This window comes from Natator depressus, chromosome 10 (genome assembly GCF_965152275.1).
Source record: "Natator depressus isolate rNatDep1 chromosome 10, rNatDep2.hap1, whole genome shotgun sequence".
In the NCBI taxonomy this organism is placed as follows: Eukaryota; Metazoa; Chordata; order Testudines; family Cheloniidae; genus Natator; species Natator depressus.
In genome coordinates this window covers 53,796,124-53,823,582 of record NC_134243.1, presented here as the reverse complement: position 1 = coordinate 53,823,582, position 27,459 = coordinate 53,796,124, and the positions used below count along the sequence as shown (strand labels likewise).

At 42.2% G+C, this 27,459-nt stretch overlaps 1 protein-coding gene across 1 annotated transcript in view; it reads left to right on the top strand.

Annotated features, from left to right (window-relative positions):
* KLF13 (KLF transcription factor 13) overlaps nucleotides 1-25,687 on the top strand; it is a 38,853-nt gene extending 13,166 nt beyond the window's left edge. The window contains exon 2 of the mRNA XM_074964747.1: nucleotides 23,877-25,687. Within this exon, the coding sequence (XP_074820848.1) occupies nucleotides 23,877-24,169 (293 nt within the window). The 3' untranslated portion in view covers nucleotides 24,170-25,687. The remainder of the gene's footprint in view (nucleotides 1-23,876) is intronic.
* The last annotated feature ends 1,772 nt before the right edge of the window (nucleotides 25,688-27,459 follow it).

The following is a 27,459-nucleotide window of genomic DNA, read 5'->3' as shown; positions in this document are numbered from 1 at the left end:
CCAGACACTGTATTGTCTCATTGTACTAATTTGCACAGCTCCCATTGTAGAGCATACAGCTACAGCCCTGTTGAGAAATTGGTTTTAAGTACTGCTTATCAAAATACAGATGTTTGGAAGCAGCCTCTTCAAAGCAAAATGTCAAGCTTTCAAAAGCAGGACAAACATGTTGGTCCAGATCCTCAAAATAAATTTAGAGCCCCCCCGCCCCCCTTCCCTCTGAGGATCTGGGCTGCTGTTTTGCTGCTTAAAGTTAGTTTAGAGGACGAGGTTGACTGAACCCTTTATTACAGCGACTAGACCTAGCAAATGTGTAGTTTCAGGTTGAGCGTAAGCTCTCACCTGATGCATACAACAAGGTCTAGTCAGGGAGGGGCAAATCAAATTTAGACTTTAACATAATTGTTTGTCAGTTAAAAGCCATATAAGAAAGTGGCCTATTATCTCTGCATACAGAATTTTTAAAGCTGCACTGCCTCCAGGGAAAACAACTTCACTGACCTTATCAAAGGACAATCATTTAACAATGTACTATTTTAAACCTGTGTCTAGTCCGTCAGTATTTCCTTCCCTCTCTTCCCCCCCCTCCCCCCCCCATTTAAAACAAGATTGTTTACCCTACTTGGCTACTGTTAATTAAGTTCTTAAGGGTTTCATAAGGTGACTGATAAGTCCAGCTTATCGTTTCAAAGAAATAAATACTTCTTTGTATTGTTGATAGGGTAAAGGAATAACTGATTTCCCCACCTCTCAGACTCATAAGCTTTGACCAAAAGTTTAGGTGGAGGACCAAATCCTGCTCACCTCACCTCCAACCATTTTCTGTCCTTATCCTTTTTACTCACCGAACACAAGTCAAGGATATAGGGCCATCTAAGCCTTGTCCCATGTGAAAGCTGCACAATTGCACGTGGCTATTTGATCACTTAATAGCTGGTTTGTTGATTGGGTTTAACAAGTCTAGGCAAGACTTTAGGTTATGGCTCATTTGTAGTAGAATATTCTGCATACCTATAGGCCAAAGAAAATTCCTAATAGCGTGTTGTGAGCTACCTTTATTTGGAGTCATAGTATAAATTGCTTGCTTGGATGTCTGGATAAGCGTTTCAGCTAATCCATTCGTGGCAGCATGGTAAGGAGCAGATATGACATGTTTGTCAAAAGCAATAGTATCAAACAACTGACATTTTTTGGATGCGAGTTCTGTTCTGTTGTCACTTGTAATGAAAGCTGGGCAACAAATCATGTCGTCGTCTTAGTTGTATAGCTGCTGTAACAATCTCAGTGGAATCCATGTTCTCATCTGCAAGCCAATAAATCTGAAATGCTATGGTATTCGCCTAATGAGGTGTTGGTTGTGATTTATGCATTTACCTGCTTGCTGCTCATTTTCTGGGGCTGCTCTAACCTATACCAGAGGATGAATTATATCTTTTCTGCAGGTCATTTGAGCTATCCTATAGAATTCCATAACAGGGATGTAACTATCTATTGAAAAATAGTATATAAAAATAGGATATTAAAAAAGTTAATAGAAAAGCATGCTTTATTACATTTTACTGGACTTTTCCATAAGAGAAGATTTCCTGGAAGACGAAGTTTTTCTGCAATAAAAGCGTACATTTTGCAGAGTATTTCACCAAAACCCTTTCCCTCTGTACATGTAAATTGTGGTAAATCTATTTCAGTGTAGCCAGACAGCAGGTGCACAATATCAAAAGGAGAGAAATGAATCACAGTTCTCCTCTCCCCCACTTAAAAGGGCAGGCTTAACAGAGGTTTGTTCATTTCTTAAGTTGAGATACTATACTAGTGCACAAGGCAAGTTTGTCCCAGGCCCTAGTAATTTAAGCTCTGGCAAGTAATAAGGACCTTCCTACTGTTGTTTGCCTACCTGTTACAGCAGCACTCATCATGGCAGCTATAGCATCACATGACATGCATGCTACCTATGGAACAGAACCTCTGTTAAGGAATCATCCATATATAAAAATTCACAAACACTAGCAGCTTTTACAGGGTTTTTAAGAGAAAGGTCCACTGCAGCTTTTTAGTTTGATTTCCCTTTCATTTATTAGCCACATTTTGCCATCAAGCTGGTATGGTATTTTGTTTTTGATGTGTGTTTTAAAACCCCCATACCATTTCTAACTTTTAAAAATAGACTTATTAAAAGAACAGTAAGGAGCTGTAACGGGGAATGCAAGGGAGAGCAGGGATTGATAAGAAAGCTACCCATTGCTGTCTTTGTACATTGCTTTGTTAGAGCATCAAGATGGCACAGATTCTGTTTTTAATAAAAAAACTAAAATAAGCTAAATATTAAATACTTATAAAACAGTTTTAATAGTTGAAAAAAGCAGCACAACGCAACTGTAAGAATGTGGTCAGTCCATTCACAAGTAAGTTGGGCTGTTTTCTGACTTACTGAAATCAGATTTGGATTTAGCTATTGCTAATAGAGCTGTATTGTATCCAAGATCTAAAGGAATTTCATAGCAAAAATGTTTCATATGCATGTTTTATAACAGCGAGTGTAATTAACCGTTGGACCAAATAAAAGTTTACCAAGGGTCATGGCAGTTTCTCCATCACTGAGAATTTTTAAATCAAGAGTCTATGTTTTAGTAAATGACATGCTCTAGGAATTATTTTGGGGAAGTTCTATGACCTGTGTTATACAGGATGACAGACTAGATGATCTCAATGGTTCCTTCTGGCCTTAGAATATGATCAAGGTTTAAAAAAAAGCAGGGGGTACCCCAAATCATTAGCCTATCTTGAGACATTGGAAAGGATCCAGATTTTCAGAAAAGGAAATGAGGCCCACTTTAAGGTGTCACAAGTGGCAAAAAAATTGAGACACCCAAAATCAATTTTAAGTAACAAATTTATCTGTCTGTATGTGAAGATGTACAATTTCAGTGAGGCCATGGCTATGAAAGACTATCGAGGTGAGTAAACAGTAGTACATAGCTTCTTTACTCTTTCTTCACCTGTAGTGAAAAGGTGGGAAGTCTTGCACACATGAACTGACTTAAGTTAGACAGTTGTCCCACTAATGTGGAAAAAGCTTGCCCTAATTAAGTGACCACATGTAGGTTTATGACGGGGACTGGTAGGGGTTGAATGCTGAACTGCAAATATTGCTTTTAGAAAAGTTTACTCATTTTAAAAAGGAGGATCATGCAATAGAACTCAAAGTATTTCACAGACTCTTTACTAGAAAAATGCATATCCTGGATTATAATGGTGAGTGAGGCTTGAAAATCTGGGCAGAAGCTTTTATAGAGTGAATATGACAGGTTTATATACACATTAAGAGGCAACTGCACTCTGTCAGGCAGTCAGAACATAGATCTACTGTTTGGTTATCAGCCCATAAAACTACTTCTCAGAGCTTACCATTCACAGTAGCTGGATCCTGTGTTTTCATTGGCTGAGGCTGCTCATAAACTGCTTAAGTACCCCCAATGGCACAGCCATCCATCATCAGAATAAAAATAAATCCCCACCTCTCTCACCCTTACGTAAGGGTTAAACTCATAGTATCAGATTGTGTCACTCTGCTATAACACATCTTCTGTGATCCTAAAGTCACAAGCCTTGGCCATGCCGCGCCACTGTGGGCTTACTGATTAAACACTAAAGTTCACACAGAAATTTGCAGTTTCCCCACCAGGGACCATTTTATTGTCTTGGCTCATTGAAAACTAGGGTGACCAGATGTCCCAATTTTATAGGGACCGTCCTGATTTTTGGGTCTTTTTCTTATATAGGCTCCTATTACCCCCCCCCCCCCCCGCTGTCCCGATTTTTCACACTTGCTGTCTGGTCACCCTACTGTAAACAGACCCCACAGCCAATCTTGTGAGGTGTTCCTGTAATGTAATGTGTATCCTCAACACCCACTAAAGCCATAAAATGTGAATTTCAGTGGAGGCAAAGGGTGCTCAGGATCTTGCAGGGTTGGGCACCAAAGCCTAAAAAATCACAGGTCCAAGTCTTAGGTGAAGCACCTGTTACTCTGTCAGCCTGTATAATGGAGCATTCATCTCTTTAAAGCCTTAATAAATGTAAAGTCTTGTTCTCAATGAGCATGTTATATTAAAAATTAGCAGGATGAATGATAAAAATGGATTCATTAATATGCCCATAGAGAAGAGACTGATTTATGGAGGTCAGATTTATTCTTTGCAATAATTCAGGCAGTTGCCAGACATCAGTGACAGTGTTCATAGAGAGGTGGAGTACCAGCGGTTGCTGTAGTTCTGAGGACTTCAGCTAGGGGCTCTGATCAGCCCTCCGAGCACTTCTCTAGGATCTCATGTCTTGTTATTCTTAGCTTATTACCTCAGCACACCTTTCAAGTCCCCTTTGTTTCAACAGACAACCTATGATGTATTCCACACTGGACTAGAAACATGCAAAATTTATACTTTGCAAAGAAATCTTTGGAGACACTTTCTCTAGGATATTTCCAAAGAAGAATTAAGTCACCACTACACATGAATTAAACAAAGTCAGCCACAAATATTTAGCAATCTACACCCTAGAGCAACAATGGATTGGGGGGAGGGGGGAGGGAGGTCTAGAGGGATAAGTCTTCAGTGCCCAGGTGGAGCTACTGACAAATGCCTAATGTAGTCTCTGCTGGGACTGTTTGAGTTCACAGAACAGGCTGGCTCCTACCAAGTAACTCTGAGGTGGTGGAAGAATGATCTGGACAACAGTTCATAATGGAAACCTTGTGCTTCTACCACAGGTTTCCCCTCTAAACTCATTTTATTCAGTTGTGGCAGTTGCAGGGAGGATTTTCTCCTCCTGGTGCACGAAGCAGCAAGGCTACTGTGAGTAGGGGGAGTTGCCTTTCTTGGCTTCAGTTTCTGTTGACAGAAGGTTTTCATTAATCACCATATTTACTCTGCTGCTGGGTGAGCCTCATCATCATCCCATGGCTGACTCACATGTTAACATTAGTTAGGTGCTTGTGGCAAGAGTAACATGAAGCAACAAGTTACAAAATAAGGCCCCAATCCTATAATTTATCCCTGCATTCACAAGGCTCCCCTTTGACATCAGTGGGCTCAGGGGTCTGCCTGAGTAGAACCAACTGCAGGATCAGGACCTATATTATTTTCTATATTGAATGTTTAAATGAGGTCAGTTTGTAGAATAACTGGGGAAAATAAGTCCAGCACTTGTAAGGCACCCATCACCATGGCCCCCTTGTCACTTTACAAGGCTTGAATTGAAGAGATAAAAAAAATCCAATACATCCTCTTTCATACTAGCCACAGGGTGGAACCCGGTCAGGCAGTTCTGGGGATTAGCTCCACGCAGTTCAATGCCCCTTCACTTCTCCCATTACACCCTCTTCCCACTCTCAGAGTCACAGTCTGACAGCTTTGTGACTCAGCCAGGGAATGGGTGATGCCCCCCTTCCCAGGCAGTCTTTCCAAGTCTTCCTGAACAAGCAGCATCAGGCAGTCCTCCCACCCACTGCCTTATGTCATGCCCATAGGGACTGAGACAGTCTTCCTACTCACTGCCTGAAGCAATACCACTCTGCAGTGGATGGTAGGGAAACCCAGACCTGCCCTTGATAGCTTACAGCCTGCAGTTACATCCCCCTTACTACTCTCTCTCGCTTACTCCTAGATTAACTCTCCCTATGCCTCTCCAAGATTTTTATTCTCCAGCCTTCCTAACCAGACCCCACTTTCTTAGGTAAACCCTTCCTCACAAGTTCTTGTCTCCCTTCCCTTACCTCAGAAAGAGGCTGTGAACTTCTTTCTTACTACCTATGGTTTCAAGCCTCCTGGCTTTATAGAAGTCCTGCCTGTTCCCTCACAGGTGAGCTTCCTTCTAATTAACTGCTTCCCCACAGCCTAAATCTCCCCCATTTGCAGCTTAATTGGCTGATTGGGCCCATCTGGCCTAATTCCACTCCTTCAGGGCTAGTGCAGGGATACTGCCATAGGCCAGGCTTCTCAGACTTGGGTTCTCACACTGTGGGTTCTCAAATTGGGGATTGTGGCCCTCAGGCAGTTGTAAGGTGGTTACATGGGGGTCATAAGCTGACAGTTTCATGTGGCTGACAGCCCTGAGCTTCCATTAAATTACCCCCTCTTTTTAATGCATGGGGGGGGGGTCACACACAGTGGCTTGCTATATGAAAGGGGTCACTCATTCAAAAAAGTTTGAAACCCACTGTGCTAAAGGCAAGGTGCTTTGTATAACATGTGTGGGGCAGAATGTTCTAGTTCAACAAACTATTGGCTTGATGAAGGAATTACTGGGTCAAATTCTATGGCAGGGTTATGCAAGAAGTCACATCTGACTATTACCATTTACTAACTCTTGACTTTCCAACCTTAACATTCTCTTAAGGTAGGATTTTGGGTAGGGGAAAAAAAGCTTTTTGCTTTGTCATTCAGGAAACCCCAACTCATATTCACAGGGTATTTTTTTAAAAAGGATTCTTCCCTCTGTGCCATTCACATTGGTTGTTTAAAAAAAAAAATCTGTCCTCTTTCTTTCACCTTGACATTGCTATTAAACTGTTAATTGAAATAAAATAATTGATGGGGACCTCTCCAAAACCCCAGAGTCTGATATTTCAAAGTGGTTTGGAAGATGATGGAAAGCTGAATGACACCCCCGCCTCCAAACACACAGTCTGGATTTAGCACTTCCCCAGCTTAGCATAAAGCAATTTAATTACCTTGACTATAAATGCAAAAGTCAAAGTGTTAGATATTGATTCCCCTCCCTGGATAAGCTATAAGAGAGTAGTCAAGTCAGAAAATTCTCTTGTTTTAAGGCACTGGAGTTTCCACTGCTCTATTTTCTCCTTGGGGGTGGGGGAAGAGGGCTTTGTGGCCCGTGGAATAGGGAAGGGAATTGGTGCTCCAAATAGATCAAGATCTGGTGGGAATTCCCATCATTACTAAGTAGAAATTACATGGTTGGTAATCATGAGAACATAACGCTGAGATGAAACCCATCATATAGCATGATACAGGATTTGCTGTTAGATTGTATTGTTTTAGAATAAGAGCTCTTTGGGACTGGGACCATGTCGTCTTCTGTTGTGTAAGGTGCTGAGCACATTGTTGGTGCCCAGTCAAACAGCAGCATAATTCACTGACCAATTCCAGAAGCAAAGGGGCTAAAAACTGCCATTATAATAAAGATATATTCCTGGGGTCAAAGGCTCATTGGCTCAACAAGGAAGCACAATATATTCATGGCCTATGCAGAAGTGCAGACCAGAACAGACCTATATACATCATTAGAGAAGGTGAAGAGTATGCTCTCACTATCATCATTCATACTTGCATTCACTTAGGTTCCAAAACAGCCACACCTCTATTTGCATGAGCTGGGGCTCTTTGATAGCATTTGTTCTACCTAGAAAATTCCAGTTTTGCTAGAGAATGAGAACGTCAAGCAGGAGTGGAAATGGCTGTTAAATCCTTTCATACAGTGTATTATGTTGTCATCCTGCTGGTTTTTCTACTCCAATAGGTTTTACTGTGCATCAGATTGAGCTGCCAGATGTACTCTCCCTCCTTAGCTAAATGGTGGACATATGGCAGGGGGATGATTTTTCTGAATAATTACTACAAGAGCAGCTTTGGTTCAATCCTTTAACCCTACTGCATTCAGGGTATCCTAGCTAAGGAGCATTCAGCTGCCTCTTCCCTTTTTAGTTAGGCTAGTGCTTTTCAAAAAAACTTATGTTGTTGCCCAAATCTTTATTACACTGCTTCAGACCTTACTTCTTGCCCCAAACACACCCATATCGTTCCTCATTTCCTTCTTGCCCTCGGCCTCAGAAGATTACTTTTCCCAGATACTAAAGCCTTATGCATATTCACCCTGAAAATTTTGGATGTGATTGTGTGTATCCAGATTTTTATGGAAAATACACACACACACACACACACACACACACACACACACACGATCACTAAATAAAAACAGGCACTACCTATGTGCTGCTCTCATCACTGCTTTACAGTATCCTGCCTCGCCCTGATGAACTTGCTTTTTGTAGTGACAGGTTCAAAAGAGGAAGGAAGAGGCAAGACAGACGGTGGGGTGTGAGGAAGGAAGACAAAGCAAACTCTTCTTTAGGATGATTTTTAGAAGCCAGGAATTGACTAGTGTTGATTGTAAAAGCTTTAGTTTTGCGATACAAGGCGGGTGTGGTAATATCTTTTATTGGACCAACTGTTGTTGGTGCAAGAGACAGAGCTCTTCAGGTATGGGAAAGGTACTCCAAGCATCACATCTTAATTCAAGATTGTTTAGCATAAGGAGTTACCACATATTCTAAGGGACCATTCAAGATAGAGTAGCCCGTTAACACCTCTGCAGTCAGCGGACAAAAAGAGGAGGTTAGTGGGTTACCGATTGTTGTAATAAGCCATAAATCCAGTGTCTCTGTTCAGTCCATGATTTACAGTGTTTAGCAGAATTATGAAGTAAAGCTCCCAGGCTCATCTTTTGAAAGCATTGTGCAGGTTTCCTTGAAGATGAGGACGGATAGGCCAGAAACGGAGTGATCACTTTGTGAAAAGTGTTCATCCACAGGTGATAGGAAAATAAGACAAAAAACACCATGTGTGTACACACTCTCCTTACCTGATTAAAGTTTTGAGATGGCAGGCATGATGCTTCATGGTACAAATGCACAACAACAAAAACAAACAAACAAAAACCTGTAGCTACAGCAGCACCAGCCTTTCAATATCTAGCTCTGGTAAGCATCTGAAACCAATTAATCCCCATAAAGACTCTGGATCATCTTTTTAATTAATTTTAATTATTGAAAAGGAGTCAAGTTTCACAACCACCAACCAGGATATATCAATGTTTGGATTGCCTCTAGTGAAGCTCAATGGAGAGATTGTAAAGTACATGTGGCTAGAGAGAGGGGACAATTACTGCTCTGTAATTGTGTGTCTGTGTGAAATAGTGTTTAAATCATATTAATCCATATGAGTCAGGTGAAGATATTTAGAATATGTTTGGTTTGGAGATTTTACTTAATGCTGTTCGCATAGCAGTTGGATTACTGTGATTGCCACATAGGCTTTGCAGAGGAATAGCATGTTTGGTGTTTTGCCTCTGGAAGAGGTCTATGCTTATTCTGGAGAAAGGGGAAACCTCTCAGTGATGCACATGTCCAGTGTGAAGTGCTGGGGAGTATTAGGAAGTTTCTTTCTTGTCCCCTGTCCAAATTGGCTGATGCCCTGAAGTTTAAGGTTTTATAGCTCCTTTGCAGGATGAGACCCCAAGAATGTATGATTATTTATTTGCATGCTAGTAAGGACTAGCGGCTCTAACAGGGATTTAGGCAAGTTTTATTTTAAAGAAATCTGTGTGCTGGACAACATTATACATTTAACAAAAATACTCAGCTTTAATTTTACTTGTTGGCCAAAATATCTATGGGAAAAGCACTAGTTTATACAGTACTAAGGACTAATGGCCTGAAGAATTTCTCTCTAATATACAAATCACATATGTATTTACTAAGGACAAAAATGCAGCTGGAAGTAGTGAATGCATTTGGGTAATGTATGGAAGCCTAAAAGACAATTTCTTAACAGCCCTCAGAAAATGAAGTTCTGTTTTATTTTGCCCCCATTTACTCTCCTGCCCCTCCCCCCACAATAGCTTTTTTACAGGCAGGTCTGTCCAGAAGTTTAGCTTGCTTAGGAGCTCTTGTGTCTTGATATTTTTGTCCCCCGCAGCCTCTGTGCTTCAGAACTGTTAGCGTTTTGTGCAGGAACAGCTGAAAGGGGCATGTGGTTGATGTAAGCCTTCTCTGTACCACTCATCATCCTGCCACCTGCCCTGCTGATAGGAGTCTAGACATAAATCATGGCAGGTAACAACGTCATATTCAGTAAACACACAACCTGACACAGACTTCCCATGCACACTGATTCTTTGTCATGTGAGGGAGCGAGAGAAACACACTAATAAAGCAGGCATTTGTTGTTGGACAGGGAGAAAGTGTGTCTAGCAGGTAAGGCAGTGAGTGGGAGTCAAGTCTGTTGGGTCTAATTTCTAGCTATGCTACTGACCTATGTGACTTTCCCAAAGACATAGAATAAGGCCTGCTTTTAGAGATGCCACAGATAATGGGAGGTGAGGGTACTTGACACCTCTGAAAAGGTGGCCCCTAACAACCATGCTGAAGAATGGGATACAGTCCTGGAGCCTTAACATTTCACCTATTCTTCAGAAAGTTTTATTTACAGGAGCCTGGTGTTTTTCCCCATGGAATTCACTTTGCAGAGCACAATGGAATTCACAGGCTCTGGGATTGTAAAGAATTTCACAGGAATGCTTTGTGAAGGTTTATTGACCGTTGTAAAGTACACAAATCCTAGGGGTAAGAAAAACAAAATCTCTGTAGATGTGCAAAGTTACTGACTATTGTCAAGGCGAGGACAGGACATGTATCTCATATCCCCTGCTACATGAACATTGATGGAGTTGTGCAGCTCAAAGACTGTTCTGCACATACAGTTTACAACCACACCACTTACACTTGAATTTTTGCACCTGCTGAAGTAAACTGTGGGTGCAAATCTGAGTACTTGCAAACCTATGTGGTTTGCACCTGCAATCAAATAATTAGAGGCACAAATACTCAGCTTTGTACCTGCAATGGTACAGTGTAGGCAAAAATTCCACAAGAGTACATACAAGAAAGTTAAGGTCTGAATAGACTAAGTTTGCAGAAAGTCCCCATTTCAAAGGGGCAAGAGAAAACCATTGTTATGTGTAGGATTCTCGTTCAGCTGCTAGTTTATTCAGTTTGAATATCATTTTGACCAGCTGACTAGCAGATTTGTACTATGTAGTCCTGTATGATTTCTAATTAACTTCATTCTTTTGAAAGCAGAACTGTTGTAAACTGCTGCATCACTCTCTCACTATTTCTCAGAATGGCTCAGGAAGACTGAACGTACATAGGAACACAAGTAGCTTTGCATCACACTAGACAATTTACATCTCATAGCTGAACATTGAAAGGAAATCATGTAAGACTCTTTAAGGCCTACTGCAAGGATGGAGGGCAGTCCCTCACTCACTTTCTCATCATGTACCTAATAACGCAGCAAGTAATGTTCTGCAAACTCCTCTTAGCAGCCTTCATAAGAGCTGGTATATAGAAATCACAGACCTAATGTTATGCAATAAGGTTTTGTTAACCCTGCTAGTTGGTTTTTGGAATCCTTCATTGTTATAAACTAAAAAGTCTAAAAGGAAGTAAAAATGGTAATAATTTGTTTAACTTTCTACAGTATTGTCACAATTTGATGAAAAACAGCAAATTGAACCAGCCATTCAGGTGAGCAGTAGGAACAGAGGAGAAGCATTTGTTGAAATCACAGATGAAGTTGTGCTTTTTTGTTAACCATTTGACATCTAGAACGATAATTGCCAATGTAATAAACCTCAAATGTCAAGCTTCCAGCTTTAATCAGGAAAAGCTGCCAAGAAATTTTAATAAAGACCATTAGTAAGTTACCGCAATTAAGAAATGCTAGGAAAACAAATACGCACCATGGTCTATGAAAACAGAACATTTTACTGTCACTGTTTGACAGGACAGTACTGGCAATATAAATGGGTTTTTATTTCACGTTTTTATTCAAAATGATAGTGGGGAGAGGAAAAAATTGAAATTTTAACAAAGAAATCTCATCCTTCAACCCTTAAATTTTCCAGGCAGCTTTGTCTTGGGATAGTTTTTTCAATTGCCCTGCCTTACCTTTCAGCCACTTACTGTTTCCTAGTATGAAATGGCTTGGAATTAGGTTACTGAATTTGAAGGTGGAACATGAAATAGGATGTATTTAAGTGCAAAGAGATGCACCTAGGCGGAAATAATATCTAGGCTAAGGAGAGCTCAAATGCTTGTTAATATGGTGGAAGGAAAAGGATTTGGGTGTGGTGATAAATCCGGTGTTCGGATTCTTAGGTTAGTATGCAGGGAAGCAGGGTAATAAGACACTGGCTTGTATTAAAAGTGGTATATTATTTAAATCCAAGGAAATTAATCCACCACTTTATAGGGCTCTTGTTAGACATATTTTGAATAGCATGTCCAGTTTTGGCCTCCTCACTTAAAGGATGATACACTCTCCAACTTAGCTGTATAGTATAGGCAACAAAGATGACCGTTATAATGGAGAGTAACTCTGAAGGGAATGCTTAATGAAGCTGGGATTATTTAGCCTTAAGATAACAAAGAGAGGTCTTGATTAAAGTACAGTATTCTAAAGTAGCTAAGGGCTATTTGTGACAGGGGCCACTCCCCTCTTGTGAGTGCCTTCTGTCAGTCAGGTGTGAACCTACACATACTCTCTCTGCACCCCCTGTTGACCGTTAACCTCATCAGTCAGGTCTTCAGGGGCTCAGCCCTCCAGCCAAGTCACACAATCTCATCACATGATGGAACCTCTTCCAGGGTAACAGAAGTCCAACAGGACCTATCACTGTGCCCTTCTTGGTATTTTTAGCCCTGTCTTTGGGCTCAGTTCTCAGCCCTTTCTGGGCTAGCTTTAAGTCCATGTCTGCCCCAATATAGGGCAATGTCCCTAGGGCTTCCTGCCTGGGGACTAAGTCCTGCCCTTCACTTGGGCCTCTAAACCAGCCTTATCCCCTTCTCAAGGCTTAGGCCACCCTGTCAGCAGCCAATGGGGACCCAGGACCATCCACTACTCTGGGTCCAACACAGGGACCCTATAAATAGCAACCACCTGCTGTTTCCTGTAATAGTTACTGCTGCTATTCCCTGGGCCATTTCCCACAGAACCCCTTCCTCTTTACCCTTACCTCAGGGCTGAAATTCTTCCTCACAGAATACCAATGTCACCAGAACCCATCTTCTGAATCTCCCTTGAACTCCAGCAAAGCACACCTTCCTTGTTCCTCTGGTTCCCACCAGAATTTGCCCTGTTCAGCTCCTTTTATGTGAACCCACTGCACTCTGATTCGATGCTTCCCTGCAGCCTCTCTAGGAAGGCCTGGAGGACCCACCTTCACTGCTCATTTTCTGGGGCAGGGTGCGGTAAAACTGTGAGGCCTGTAGCAAGGGTCCTCAAAGGGCTGGTATATCCCTTCACACTATTACAGAGATAAGATTCAGGATCTGCATGAGATCATTGGACAGACTTGTATTAGAAGGGCTGGATTTCAATGAAGAGAGAATATATGTGGCAATGTGAGGAGATATTTCACTAAGAGGATGTATTGTATTAAAAATGTAGAAATTCACAATTTAGTGTTTGAGGGGAATGGGCTTCCACTCTGGTTATGTCGTGTCTTAACATTTTAAAGCAGCATTGGACTGTACCAAATTGAAAGGTCATTACTTACTTTTGCACTTGGGGGGAGCTGACTGCAAATTTAGGGCTAGAGTAGGAATTTTGCACTAATTATAATGTTTCGTTGCTTTTTATGGCTATCGTCATCATAGTAACTGAGTGTGTGTTCATCATTCACTATTTGAGCAGTGGTGGTTGCGCGTATAATTTCTGCTCCCACATTGAATAAGTACACAAACACTTTCAGCACTCACCCTCACACACTGTAAAATAAAGCTGAAGTTTTGCAATTTTGAAAAATCTCTTTTAGAGAAACATTCATCCCAGTGTAAGCTGATGGCATGAACATTCATACACAGCAAACAGAATGGTTGTAAGTACAGCAAAAGCACAGTTATTTAAAAGGTCAAGAAACTAACTGAAGATTTTTGGTGGTTGTTGCAGTTCTTGCTCAGTCCCAATTCTAGTAGTTGCCCTTGCATAGGGAAAGCTGAAGATCAAAGTAACCCTGTCAACATCTTGGTAGGCCTGGTATTTGGTGAGTATATCTCAGTTGGGTTGGTGTGTGCTTAGAATCTCCAACCCATACATCTTGGGTTTTGACAAAATTATTGCAAAAGCCAAAGAAAGTGAAAATGCTAGGGGAAAAATAAATTTTGGAACTTAGAAATGCATGAGTTTCCACTTACAGGAATATGGAAATTTGGGAGTTGATTTTTTTCCCCTTTAGATTCTCTGCAAAGAAAGCACCATTATATAGCATCAAAGGTACATTTTAAAACCTCTGTTGCCTTGAGGAGGTTACAGGTTTCATTTTTCAACCAGCTTGAAGTGCCTTTATGCAAACAGACATGAAGTGGAAATGGAAATATTCCCAAGTGCCTGCCAGTGTTATTTGAAGACTAGTTTTTAAAAATAGTCTATTAGTTTGTTCACTTAGAGACCAGAGTGCAAATCCAATAAACTAGACTGCATTGGTCTAATGTTCTTTCCTAGAATAGCATTTCCTCCTTTGGAGGAGTGACACTTTGGCTGCTCCTCTACTGATCCTCTGCCTCCTGTCCTCAGCACCCACTCAGCCAGTTGCAAAACAAAACAAAAAACCCAAACACTAAATTATGAATTTCTACATTTTTAATACAAGGATGGTGCTAGTTGGCATGTTCAGGTTTCTAGCTCTGTTTTGATGACAACATGCAATTCCCTTCCATGAACTAAATGACCAGATTACAGTTCACTTTGGAACCAAAATTTCTGGCTTTGTGGTCACCAAGCCTCCAGCTGAGATGTCCTGGGGAATCCAGGATAAATAGAACTTCTTTGGAGAGCACCTGCTTGCTGTGTGTGTTCTGAGCAGCAAACATGACCAGTAGAAGCTGTCATAAACTAAGTCAAGATATTAAGTTATAAGCATGTGAACCACCATGTAATTAGGTTTAGATTTAATAATGCTCTAAGCCTTAGTGTTGACAGCTGTTCCATTTTTAATGGGGCAGTTCTGATTGCCAAATCTTTGACCATGTGTCCTATAAAACTGAAGATGTCCCAAATATCAAAGTCTGTCCAGGCAGCTCAGTTAGTTGTGGATTTTTCTCCTTTTTAAGTATGCACAAACCCACTGGTCTCTTTTCTAGCCTCTGTGCAGATTCTGGGCACTTGAAGAAGCAACTGTCCAGCTAAGCTGGTGAAACTTAAAGCAGCTTCTCTGAGCACACATGCACCTTAAAGACCATCCTCCATTATGCCTATCATGTGGCACATTGCCACATAAGATATCCCTCCACTGCATATAGCTAACAATCCACATGGAATCAGGCTGCAAGCCGCTTAGTTGTGCTGTGACCATCTGCAGATGGCTAATGACATGACGCAGGTTGGCCCTTCTCAACCCCTCAGCTTGTGGCAGGTCGCAGGGGAACAAAACAAGAGTCTCTTTCTGAGGAGCAGGGATAAGGCAGAAAGAGCGAGGCTGTTAGTACTGAGGGAGAGGGATGTGGCAGTGAACATCAGGGGCATTAGAAAGTTGATCAGAGGATGCATTATTCACACAACCTTCTTTCTTCATTAATCATCTCTTTTGAAAGGATTTTTGACTATTTTAGCAACAAAAATTAAACAGATGAAAGTTACTGAGAACAAAATAGTTTTGCCATTTCCTCTTGGCCTCCTCAGGAAAGGGTTAATGTGTCAGCTGCACACTCAAAGCCATAACCGTGAGTGTACAAACAGTGGCTTTAAACCGAACCTTAAACACTTGCACACACTAGGGCTAGATCCTTGGGCCTGCCTGAGCAGCGCTCCATGCAGGACTTGAGAAGTGGAGGCAGAGGTGGTTTTGTACCCCCTTGTCCCCTGAACCTGGGGCCAGGTGGGCCCTGGCACAACTTAGAACAGCCTCCAAGTTGCTTTGAGTTACGCTAACTGTAATGACCTCCTAAGTCCTATTCCAGCAATTTAGGATCATTGGAGCACAGCCTGAATCTGTTCATACCCCCTGCACTAAGGACTACAAAGGATAGTGGCATGCAAGGGAGAATCCTCAGCTGGCCATAGACCAGGTTTAAAGTCAGCTAAAGTCAGCTATGTACTACAGAGTGGCAGAAATCAGACTTAATAGAGGCCAACATTTGGCCCACTTCTTCTGTATTACTCGTCTCCGATGATGATGTGTAGCATGTGTAACTACAGAAAACACAGATTTATCAAATGAAATCATCATACTAGGAAAAGGAGTACTTGTGGCACCTTAGAGACTAACAAATTTATTTGAGCATAAGCTTTCATGAGCTACAGCTCACTTCATCGGATGCATGAAAGCTCACGAAAGCTTATGCTCAAATAAATTTGTTAGTCTCTATGGTGCCACAAGTACTCCTTTTCGCGAATACAGACTAACACGGCTGCTACTCGGAAACCCATCATACAAGGGTGGTTTCAGACACAATTTACATGAACCCTGTTAAAACTGACCCCTACTTGCTTCTAAATCCTTTTCAGAAGCAGAGACAAGTTTCTCACACTGTTTCTATAGCAAGATAACACTCAGCACCGCACCTCACATTTACACAGTGAGTGTTTCAGATTTCCAGAACACAATAGGGCACACAAGGTCTTAGCACAGTTTTTCCCTTTGGCCTGTTTGGAGTTCAGGAAGAAGCCAGAATGTGCCTGCTTGTGTAATTTTGAATTAAGATCAGTTGAATTTAGCTCTCCAATGTGTTATTTTTCCATCTGTCTTTTACTTTAATGCTGTAACTCCAGACACAAGCTGGATGATGTTATATGCTGTCACAGGAACAAGAGAGGTTGCAGTTCAGATTTATTAGGCTTTCTGGGATCCAATTTATTTAAATTGTTGTTGAATATTCTGTATCTTGTAAGATAGCCATGCGCCTATTTCCTCTCTGAGGAGCCTACATACGAGTTTGGGTTGTTGTTTTTTTTAAACCCTTGCAGTTCACCTTTCGGGATTGACTTCTTTTTGTGTGTGTGGCAAGATCTGCTACCAATGTCCATAATGTTCCTTGTCAGCAAAAGGATTCTCAGGTAGCCATGGTACAGTTTGAAGAATATATACACAGTCTTCATTTTGTTACACTAGTTTTCAGTCACCATGCAATATTTCTACACTAACCTTTAGGGCCAAATCCTGCAGTTTGTTACTAAGGCAAAACTCTTATTAGCTTCAGCATTGCGTGAGCTAGAGCTGCAGGATTTGCTTCACAGAACACAAAGGAGAGCTACTTTAATACTGAAAGCTGTTTGGAGAGAACACTGTGTCCATGGGGTAATGCTTATGCAAGAAAAATGTACTGTGGCTGCATGTTCCCTGATACAATTAAGCAATCAAGTCATATAATCTCCAGTTCTGTTGATTGCTTTACTGCCAGTAAAAGGCCACTTATATAACCTGCCTGCACAGAAAACCACTTCTCTTTTGTGTGAGAGAGGAGATTGATGGCAGCCTGAGAATTTCCATATGTGGTTTTGGAGGAAGCACTGCAGCTAGGACTCACCTTACTTAATACCCAAAGCAGCTTTGCTCCTGCCCTCATGCTGATGTTTATAACTCCTCACTTAAAGTTGTAGTTATGTTCCTGAAAAATGCAACTTTAAGCGAAATGATGTTAAGTGAATCCAGTTTCCCCATAAGAATTAATGTAAATGTTTCACTGGACAAAAGACTATATTATAGTCTTATAATATATATATATATATATACACTCACTCTCTCTCTCTCACACACACACACACAGAGTATAAGTTTTAAACAAGCAATTTAATACTGGTACACAGCGATGATGATTGTGAAGCTTGGTTGAGGAGGTGAAGTCAGAGGGTGGGATATTTCCCAGGGGATGCCTTACTGCTAAATGATGAACTAGCAATTGGCTGAGCCCTCAAGGGTTAACTCACTGTTGTTAATGTAGCCTCACACTCTACAAGGCATCACAAATGGAGGGAGGGGAGACAGCTTGGCAGACAGAGACAGAGACACACACCCTGTGTGTGAGAGAGAGATGTGCATTGCTCCTTTAGGTACGCTGACCCCACTCTTAAGTACACTGCCTTTTTAAGTTAATCAGCAAGCTGAGAGGGCAGCTGCTGACAGGAAGCTCCCTCCATCCTGAGCCCTGTCGTGTGTCCCCCCTGCTCTAGGGAAGATGGGGTAAGCAGAGTGGAGGAGAAGGGGGGAAAGGGACACCCTGACATTAGCCCCCCGCCCCGCACAGCAAGCAGGAGGCTCCCGGGAGCAGCTCCAAGGCAGAGGGCAGGAGCAGCACATGGCAGTGGGGGGAGAGACAGCTGAACTGCCAGCAATTGATAGCCTGCTGGGCGGCTGCTGCTCAGGGAACTTAGGGGAGCGGGGAGCTGATGGGGAGCTGCTGGTTCACCCTGGTTCCAAGCCCCCACCAGCCAGCTGCAACGGGCTGCTCTTCCTGCAAGCAGTAGACAAAGCAGGCGGCTGCCAAAGACATTATAAGGGAGCATTGCACAACTTTAAACGAGCATGTTCCCTAATTGATCAGTCATTAACCGGGACGACTTTAAGTGAGGAGTTACTGGAATGAGTTTGGTTTCTTTACGTTAGGCATCCAGGGCTCCTTCACTGTGACGTTTTTCTTTAAGGAGGACTTACCCCAGAGTTGGGAAACATTTTAGAAAACTAACCACCCCTAGAAGCAACCCTGTCTGCCAGTCATGGTTGGGAAAGGCAACTTCACCAGGCCAAGAAACTTTGGGGCAACTACAAAAAGGAAAATAGTCAAACTTTGACATGACTAGGGAGGACTGAAATGAGGGTGAGGAAGGTTGAACTGGAAGGAGGGGAAAAAGGGGGCATGGAAAGGAAGAGTACAGGGGCTGGTAGAGGAAGATCCTATACCTTTGGGAATATTCAAGCTTCACTGTTTTTATTGCTTTAATGCCCATCATCCTCACTATAATTGTTGTCATGCCCCTCTATTAGCTCAGGCTGGTCATGTGGACAGATGTCACATTCTGGCCCATAATGACTGGCTCTCTATGAGTGCACAATGGGCCAATGAGAGGGTTGTGCAGTTCCATCCCCATCTCATCTTTTGTTCTGGGGTGCAGGGGCCAGGTACTATTCCACTTCTGAGCTCCAGGACCTGGGGTCTCTTCTACCCTGAGGGGTGGAACCATAGTCCCACCTCCACTCCGGGTCGTCAACACAGCTGGCTGAAGGAAGGTGGGGAGGAAGGGAACAAAGAGTAAACAGCATCCTTTCCAACTGTGAAGGAGCAGCTATGCTAGCATTCCAGGGCTGCTACAGGCATTGTGCCTGCTGCATGGTACTAAGGGCTGGACATAGAAAATAGCAGCTGATCATGTGCTAGTTGATCAACAGGTGAGATACCATTTTATTTTTCCTTCATGGTCAGGCTAACAAAAGAAGAGAAGTATTCCAAATTAACATTTCCCTTTACTATCTAAAAGCAGCCTTTGAACGGAGAAAGTCTTCCCTGCCAACAGCGTTTGCTGATTCTGGTTGCTATGAAAACACACACTAAGAAAATTAGTCTGGGTGATAAAGAGATCAGAAGCTTCCTCCAGGCCCAGCAAGAGCAATACTGAAACAGAAAACACGCCCTTCCCCTTACACGCACACACACACGAAAAGCAGGGCTAATGGAAATGTTAAAGCATATCTATCATAGTAAAACATGTGCAGTGTACTCAGAGGGAAAGCAAAAAGAAAAATTAGATAGGAGACAATTTAGAATATTTCACAGAGTCATGCAAGAATTAAACAGAAAATGAATGTGTCCCTTGCTCCCCAATGTGGCAGTGGCGAGGAAAACATGCTTCTAGGACAGTGGTTCCCAAACTTGCTCCACCGCTTGTGCAGGGAAAGACCCTGGCAGGCTGGGCCAGTTTGTTTACCTGCCGCGTCTGCAGGTTTGGCCGATCACGGCTCCCAGTGGCCGCGGTTCGCTGCTCCAGGCCAATGGGAGCTGCGGGAAGCAGCGCAGGCCGAGGGACGTACTGGCTGCTGCTTCCAGCAGCTCCCATTGGCCTGGAGCAGCGAACCGCAGCCACTGGGAGCCGCGATTGGCCGAACCTGCGGACGCGGCAGGTAAACAAAGCAGCGCGGCCCGGCAGGGGCTTTCCCTGCACAAGTGGCGGAACAAGTTTGGGAACCACTGTTCTCGGAGCATGGTGGTGGGGAGAGGGGGGGAAGGAATAATACATATCTTGCATCACTGAAATGTACGACTTTTGCCCAATCCAAGGAGTGGGGTTTTTATGGCCTCTGCATCTAGCACTCATCAGCTAATGTGGGTCAATCTCACACAGGGCCCTTGAGTTGTGGAATGAAGAGAAAAATGAGGGGTCCCTAGAAGATTCCTTCCCCGCTCCCAAAATGGAAAATAAAGTGTTGCTCAGATGTCATAATATTGCCTGTGGATTTGCTGAAACTGGGTCATACAGCAGAGCTGGCTACTCTTGTGATATATGGAGAGGAGGATTAGAAAGAGGCTGTGTGTTTGGGGGTTGAATATCTTCTGAGCTTTGTTAGCCATCATAGCTACATGAATGTGCTGGCTGGGTGCTCCTTTTAACATAACCACTTGTGTTAAGGGTGGAGTTTCACACTTTTCTGTTCTTGTACGTCCTGCTTTATTAGCATTTCACAGTGTCTGCACCAGTGGCGCCTGCAGCCTTATGCACGTTACACATGGTGTGTATCATTGCTAGCAGGGTTGCCAGAGCGTGACAGTGTTGGTGGAAAAAGGGGCAGTTCTCCCCAGTCCCTTGTTGGAGAGGGTCCCCAGAATAGTGTTGGGTCCTGGCACCTGGGGATCACAGCGCCACTCAGGTTCGGCCTGTCCAGAGGTGGGCCAGCCAAACGTGAGTGGTACTATGATCCCCGTGTGCTAGGTCGCAACACCACTCACTCAGATTTGGCCCATCTGCTCCTCTGTCTCCATCAACGGAGGGGCAGATGAGCCAAACCTCAGTGGCACTGCGATCCTGTGTGCCAGGTCAGAGTGCCTGAAGAAAGGAGCTGGCCTCAGCTCTGCAACCCAGTGGGGGCTGAGCATGTCTCGGATTCAGCAGGCGAGCTGCTGGGACCAGAAGTTGCAGTGGGCACGATCCCACAGGGATTGGTGGTGATACTAAATCTCCCCATGTCAGTACTATGTGAAAATTTTGGGGAGACGCCCCTAGTGTGTAGGTCCTTTTTTTGTAGTCTGTGTTTATTAAAAATCCAGAGATACTGTCACAGGAACAAATGTGAGCTTGATGTAATTGACAAGGTGAATAACTTATATGCCTACCAGACAACATAGAGCTGGTGGTCTTGAAAACATGGAGTATGTGCTTCGTTTATTATTTAAATGCTGAAGCATTTAGTATCTCCTACTGCATGGAGGCACTCCCATGATTTCAGCTCATCTTTGCTCTCACCTATTATGGTAACAAGTTTTCATCTTGGTCTGCAGAAGATGAAGCCTGCATCCTGATTAGCAAGAACAAGATCGTCGCTCCCTGTGCATGGGAGACATAATCCGATTCTTGCTAATCAAAGATGCCTCTTAAAATCCCATGAGGGGGCATTTAGCAGTACTTTTATCTGGCCTGTTATCAGTGCTGCTTGTCCCAGCAATATCAAAGATGCAGTACATCAAGACTGCATGTATTTTTAAGGGTATGTCTACACTGGGAGCTAGGGGTATAATTAACAGCTCGCGGTAGACATACTCACGCTAGGCATCCCGAGTACAACACCCCCCAAACCTCATGTAAATGACACTTGCTGCTGCCCATGCTATCCTGTCTACAATACTATTTTTAGCACGCTAGCTTGAGCAGAGCTAGGGCAAGTATGTTTAATGCAAGCTGGGATTCACACCTGTAGCTGCTTCTGTAGAGGTAGCCTAAAGTGATGCTCTAGCTCAGGGGTCGGCAACCTTTCAGAAGTGGTGTGCCGAGTCTTCATTTATTCACTCTAATTTAAGGTTTCACGTGCCAGTAATACATTTTCACATGTTTAGAAGGCCTCTTTCGATAAGTCTATAATATATAACTAAACTATTGTGGTATGTAAAGTAAATAAGGTTTTTAAAATGTTTAAGAAGCTTCATTTAAAATTAAATTAAAATGCAGAGCCTCCCGGACCAGTGGCCAGGACCCGGGCAGTGTGAGTGCCTCTGAAAATCAGCTCACGTGCCGCCTTTGGCACGCTTGCCATAGGTTGCCTACCTCTGCTCTAGCTCAACCAGGAGTTATGGGCTTGATGCAAAAATTACTTGGTGAAATTCTATTGCCTATCTTGTGCAGGAGGTCAGACTAGATCATTATAGTGGTCCCTTATGGCCTTAGAATCTTGGAACAGAAAATTCATCTTTTGGAATATCCCTTCACTGGCTGCCTCTTTTCCATCACATCAAATATAAACTACCTGTCTTAAATCTCAAGGCTCTTCACGACCTATCACCACCCTCCATATCATCTCTCGGTCACTCTCAAAGTCAACTCCTGTCTCTGACCAGCCTCCATTGCCCAATTCTTAAATTTTCAAACAAGACCCTTTGCGCTCTCTCCCATTTTGCATCTCATGCCTGGAAGAGGCCCCAGATACCCTTCCACAAAATGAACTAACTATCCTCCTTAAAACTCTCCTTGGCTATGAGGCCTACAGAACTGCTTTTTTGTCTGCTCAGAGAGAAGCTACTTGAGACTCAGCCCTGGTAAAGTCTTGTAGGCCTCACATGCAATGTGTATAGTGGGGATGCTGAGAGCCATTGAACCAAACTCTAAACCCTGTATATGATGGAAACCACTTCAAGCCAGGGGGTGCGGCAGCACACCCAGCACCTCTAGTTACAGCACCTTTGCATCCTGAAGAATTCCAATACGTTTAACACACATTGACAGTAAAGGAGCCTCAGCCAGCCAACAGCTTGTACATTAGGCCCAGAAATTTGGCTGAACCAAAGATACCTACAGGGTCTAGTTGGGAGGCCCATATTCAGAAAAAATGATGTTTTCTATTTGGTTTATTCTATGCAATATTTTTACTTCTGTTGTTGGCACAGAATAGTTGCAGTCCTCTAAGCATTACAGATAGCACTATAAACTTATCCACAATTTTAGGAAGTATAAGTGAGTATAACTAGGAAGTTTTTAAAAAGTAGGTTAGCACAAGAAAATTAGAAGATTCAGATTAATAAAATATACCTTTATATTTTTAATGAATTTTATGAGCCACTCAGCTACTACAGAAGTGGGAGTTATAGAAATGTGTTACATATAACAGATAGAACTTTTATGCATAGCTATCAAAGCACTTTAAAGAGGAGGGCATGTACCATTATCCCCATTTTACAAATGGGGAAATTGAGGCCCAGAGAGACAGTGTAGCTTGCCCAAGGCCATGCAGCAGGCCAGAGGTAGATCTGGGACTGTATCCCAGGTCTTCTGATTCCCAGCCCAGTGCCCTATCTACTGGATCACACTGCTTCTTTGTATAACCTACGTATGGTCCTGGTGGTATCAAGTCCAATTACTTCATCATCACCTTTGTGAACCGCCACAGAAACTGACCTTGTGAAATCTTCCCAGGTTTTACAGTGAGCCAAGTGGATGCTGAGATATCACTTTGGGGGTTTAGAGAGTGCTCCGCAGATGCACAGGCAGTGCAGATATGATCAATAAAGTCCATAGTTACCTAGGGTGGGCCAGATTTTCAGGGCACTGAGCTCCCATGGCTGTCCTTGCCTTCACTGAGATTAGCAGGTACTCCGCACCTCTGAAGATCAAACCATTCACTAGAGTCACTCATTATATGGAGCTCCCAGTAACTTGGAATACAACAACAGCCTCCGCTTAGACCTTTTAGCTGCCTCCCTCTGGGAGGAATGACATCCACTCCACCCCCTACCTCCCACATTTTTCCTCTTTCATATAGAAAACACAAGAAACATTGTGCTTGCATTGCTAGCCCTTGTAATTACAAAGACCATGTCATTCTTTTTGCAGGAGAGAGGCCTTTTGAATGCAGCTGGCAAGAATGCAACAAGAAGTTTGCTCGCTCCGATGAGCTGGCCCGGCACTACCGCACTCACACTGGAGAGAAGAAGTTCGGCTGCCCTCTCTGCGAGAAGCGGTTCATGCGCAGCGACCACCTGACGAAGCATGCCCGTCGCCATGCCAACTTCCATCCCAGCATGCTCAAGAGGAGGAGCGGCAGCAGCTCCAGAACGGGGTCTGTCAGTGACTATAGCCGTTCGGATGCATCAAGCCCCACCATCAGCCCCGCCAGCTCCCCGTAAACCTACCTGCACTGGATGTCAGCACTTTGCCTCTGACACTTATTGTGGAGTTGAATTTGTGTTGCACACAGTTTTAAAACTGTCGCTTATTTTGTTTTGTTTTTCAAATCAGTAAGTAGCTGCCTCTCACTGCAACTTCAAAACAAGAACTCTTCACCTCGCCAAACAGGTGGCTGGTCTAACCTCACGGACAGACGGATCTTAATGTCCCACTTAGTGGCTCCTGCTGCCTCAATATTTCATATGTTTTACAGCCAAAAACAGATGCTCTTGATTGTTGTTTATATATAAAAAACCCAGAAAACCTTAAAAAAAACCTATGTATAATTCACCTCAGGTGTCCGAGCAGTTTTGAGAGATCGGACTGCACAACACAAGCATACATACAGTTACAATTCAGTTGTGTTGGGCTTTTCCCCCCGCCCCCTTCTCCTTTCTCAGGGATGGCTATTTATATTACACAATAAGTACAATGAAGACATACCTTTGCCACAACCTTACTCGGTAAATATATTTGCACTCAGAAGCATTTTGTTGGGTTTTTTTCACACACGTGGGGAAAAAACAAACAAACTAGTACTGGAAGTTAGTGCCAGGCTCTTTTATTGTTTGATTTCAGTTACATCCTACCTTTGGGGGGCCAACTTTTTCATGTAGTGCCCTTTGCTTTTGAGAGCAAGCAATCCTTTCATTTCTCACCGCAGATGCTCCAAAAACCAACTTCCCGTTGCGAAAATCTTCCTGTCCGAGTTGGATAAACTTTTCTTTTTAAAGCTAGATTAACTTCTGAGAAAGATTTCTAAATGAGATGCCTTAATCAAATAATCTAAACACAAGGAAACACATTTACACTGGTTAACAGCTTTTCCAGCAAGGTGGTATGGAATTTTGGAGGCATTTTGTCTTCTAGCTCTCTGAGTTATAAGATCTCTCTGCACTGCCTATCGAATATGGGACCAATGAAATATTAAAGCAAACCACATTGACTTGAACAACTTTCTTTTCCTTTTTTTTTTTTTTTAAATAAAAAGAACTGAGAAAAGGTAGCTGAACCAATGCCCATCAAAACCTTTATCAAGGTACTTACTTACTGTACAGCTGGATGCTAACATAAAGAAATTGCTTAAGACAAAGTTTCTGTACACTGTTGCATCATAACTGTGGTCACCGATAAAAAGGAAACAAAAAACATGCATTTTTAAAAATGTTACAAAAATGGTGTTTTAGCTCAAAAAATACTTCAGGCTTCTCTGTCACCTGTAGAGCAGCATTCTATAAAGCAATGTCCCCTTCACCTATGAGACATTGTATATTAAAAAGGGGAGTTTAGATTTTTCTATTAATTTTTAATACTAGACCACTTTATCAGGTATATATCTGTGCTTTACAAATGGTATATAATATAGCAAAGGACCAGAATATTGTGATGTCATAGAGACCTCATTGTCAGAAAATACACTTTGTTTGGATTGGCTGGTTCAGATGGTGCATATTAAAAATTCAGGTGCTTTTGGTTTTGGATTTTTTTCACATTACTGTAAAGAATAAATGCAGTCAAGTGTAGCACAATGAAAAGAAACTCAATACACCAAACCTGCTGTTTGATATAAAGTGAATGCCTCCACATTCCAAAGGAGTCTTGATCCATATCTATCTTGCTGCTTTGCATTGATCCAATTTTGCTAGATTTTTAAAAAAATTTGTACTGTATATTAACTGTGAGAGGCTAGTACATTATAGATTTGTAAGTAGTTTCATAGGTACTTGCATACCATTTACATTGTTGATAATACCAAGCGGTCTTTCAGTTGTAAGATTGGTAACTACTTAATCACAGGTTAAAGTGCAGATATTTCAGTATTTTTATGTATATTTGTTTCAGACTTCACCTTTACAAAAACAATTTTTTTCTATTGAATTGTAAAATCACATAAGGCTGGACATTCTGGCTTCATATGATGGATGGAAAAAGCCTTTTGACAGAAGTCCGATTATTGTTTAACTTGTGTGATGAGTTGCCTAAATACTGTCGGTTTAGGAAAAGCCATGTTCATTTACCTCCCTAGTTACAACTGTTGTAATCTCTTCTGATAAAATACACAACGTTGATATTTTAATACAATTCAGGTAGCAGGAATTCACTTTCCAATAGCTTTTGCAGCTCATAAAAGTGCTTTTGTGCTGTAATTAGTACAGGGATAATAAAGACAACTAGCTTAGAGAGTTGTACCGGTCAGTTGTGCCTAGAGCGCACACTCTTAAAACAATTCATTAAGTGTAAAAAATATTTCTCTCATCATGAATAAATCTTACTGTAGGGATAATGATAAAGGAAACAAAACTGAAAACAAAGGATGATTACGAAGTACTCATCAAAAAAGTGATGGCCTTTAATGTTATAGCTTCAATCGGGTATGCTTTATCATCTCCAAAGAAAGCATTATTTTCTTCTTAGTTCTGTTGCATAAGCAGAATACCATTCCATTCCACCCATTATACTACATGGTGACATAGATTTAAAACAGGTTCTTGACCTATCACTGAAGGCAAAATTCAAGTTTATAGGGTATACTATGAATTAATGTAACTCAGGTAAAGATATGGATTAGTTTATAAGCAAAATGCTTTGACAGTCTCAGTCTAGCTATAGCAAAAGTTTGTCCCTACTGCTTGAGCAGCATTGGAAGAGGATAGTAAATCCATTCTGAATAAATCTTTTACCCAAACAACAAACTGTAACTTTTATCTGCCTGCTCCCAAAAATATTTGGAGTAAAGTTAGATGGGAGCAAAAATATTGAATGCAAGCTGTTCTCAATGGAATTCCCAACTCAACCAAATAATCTCATGAGAAAAGCCATGCGACCAATTTTATTCTTAAATTGGGGCAGTATCTGCGTCAAACCTTCAAACCTTTTTAATTTCTTCCACCTCAGAGATAAAATTTTGTAGTTAATATTCTGATCTGTCATGTGTTAAGACCCTGGCTAGAGTTTCAAAACATACATTAAATGCTTTCTACATTCGTGGTCATAAAGATTATGAACATTTAGGTTCTTGTTAATGCCAGTTTAATAGTGACCCACACTAATGCATCTGTTAATGGATCAGCAAATTGATTCAGAGACACAATGATTGGATTTGAACAGCACCTCTCTCAAGATTCTCTTAGCTAAAGAGACAGTTTTGGTTTCTCCAGCGTTTGTCCAGAAGCAGAAGTGGCAACAATATCGTAAGATTCTGTTCTCATTCCTCAGTTTTGGCAGACTCAAGTAGCCTACACTGTTCAGA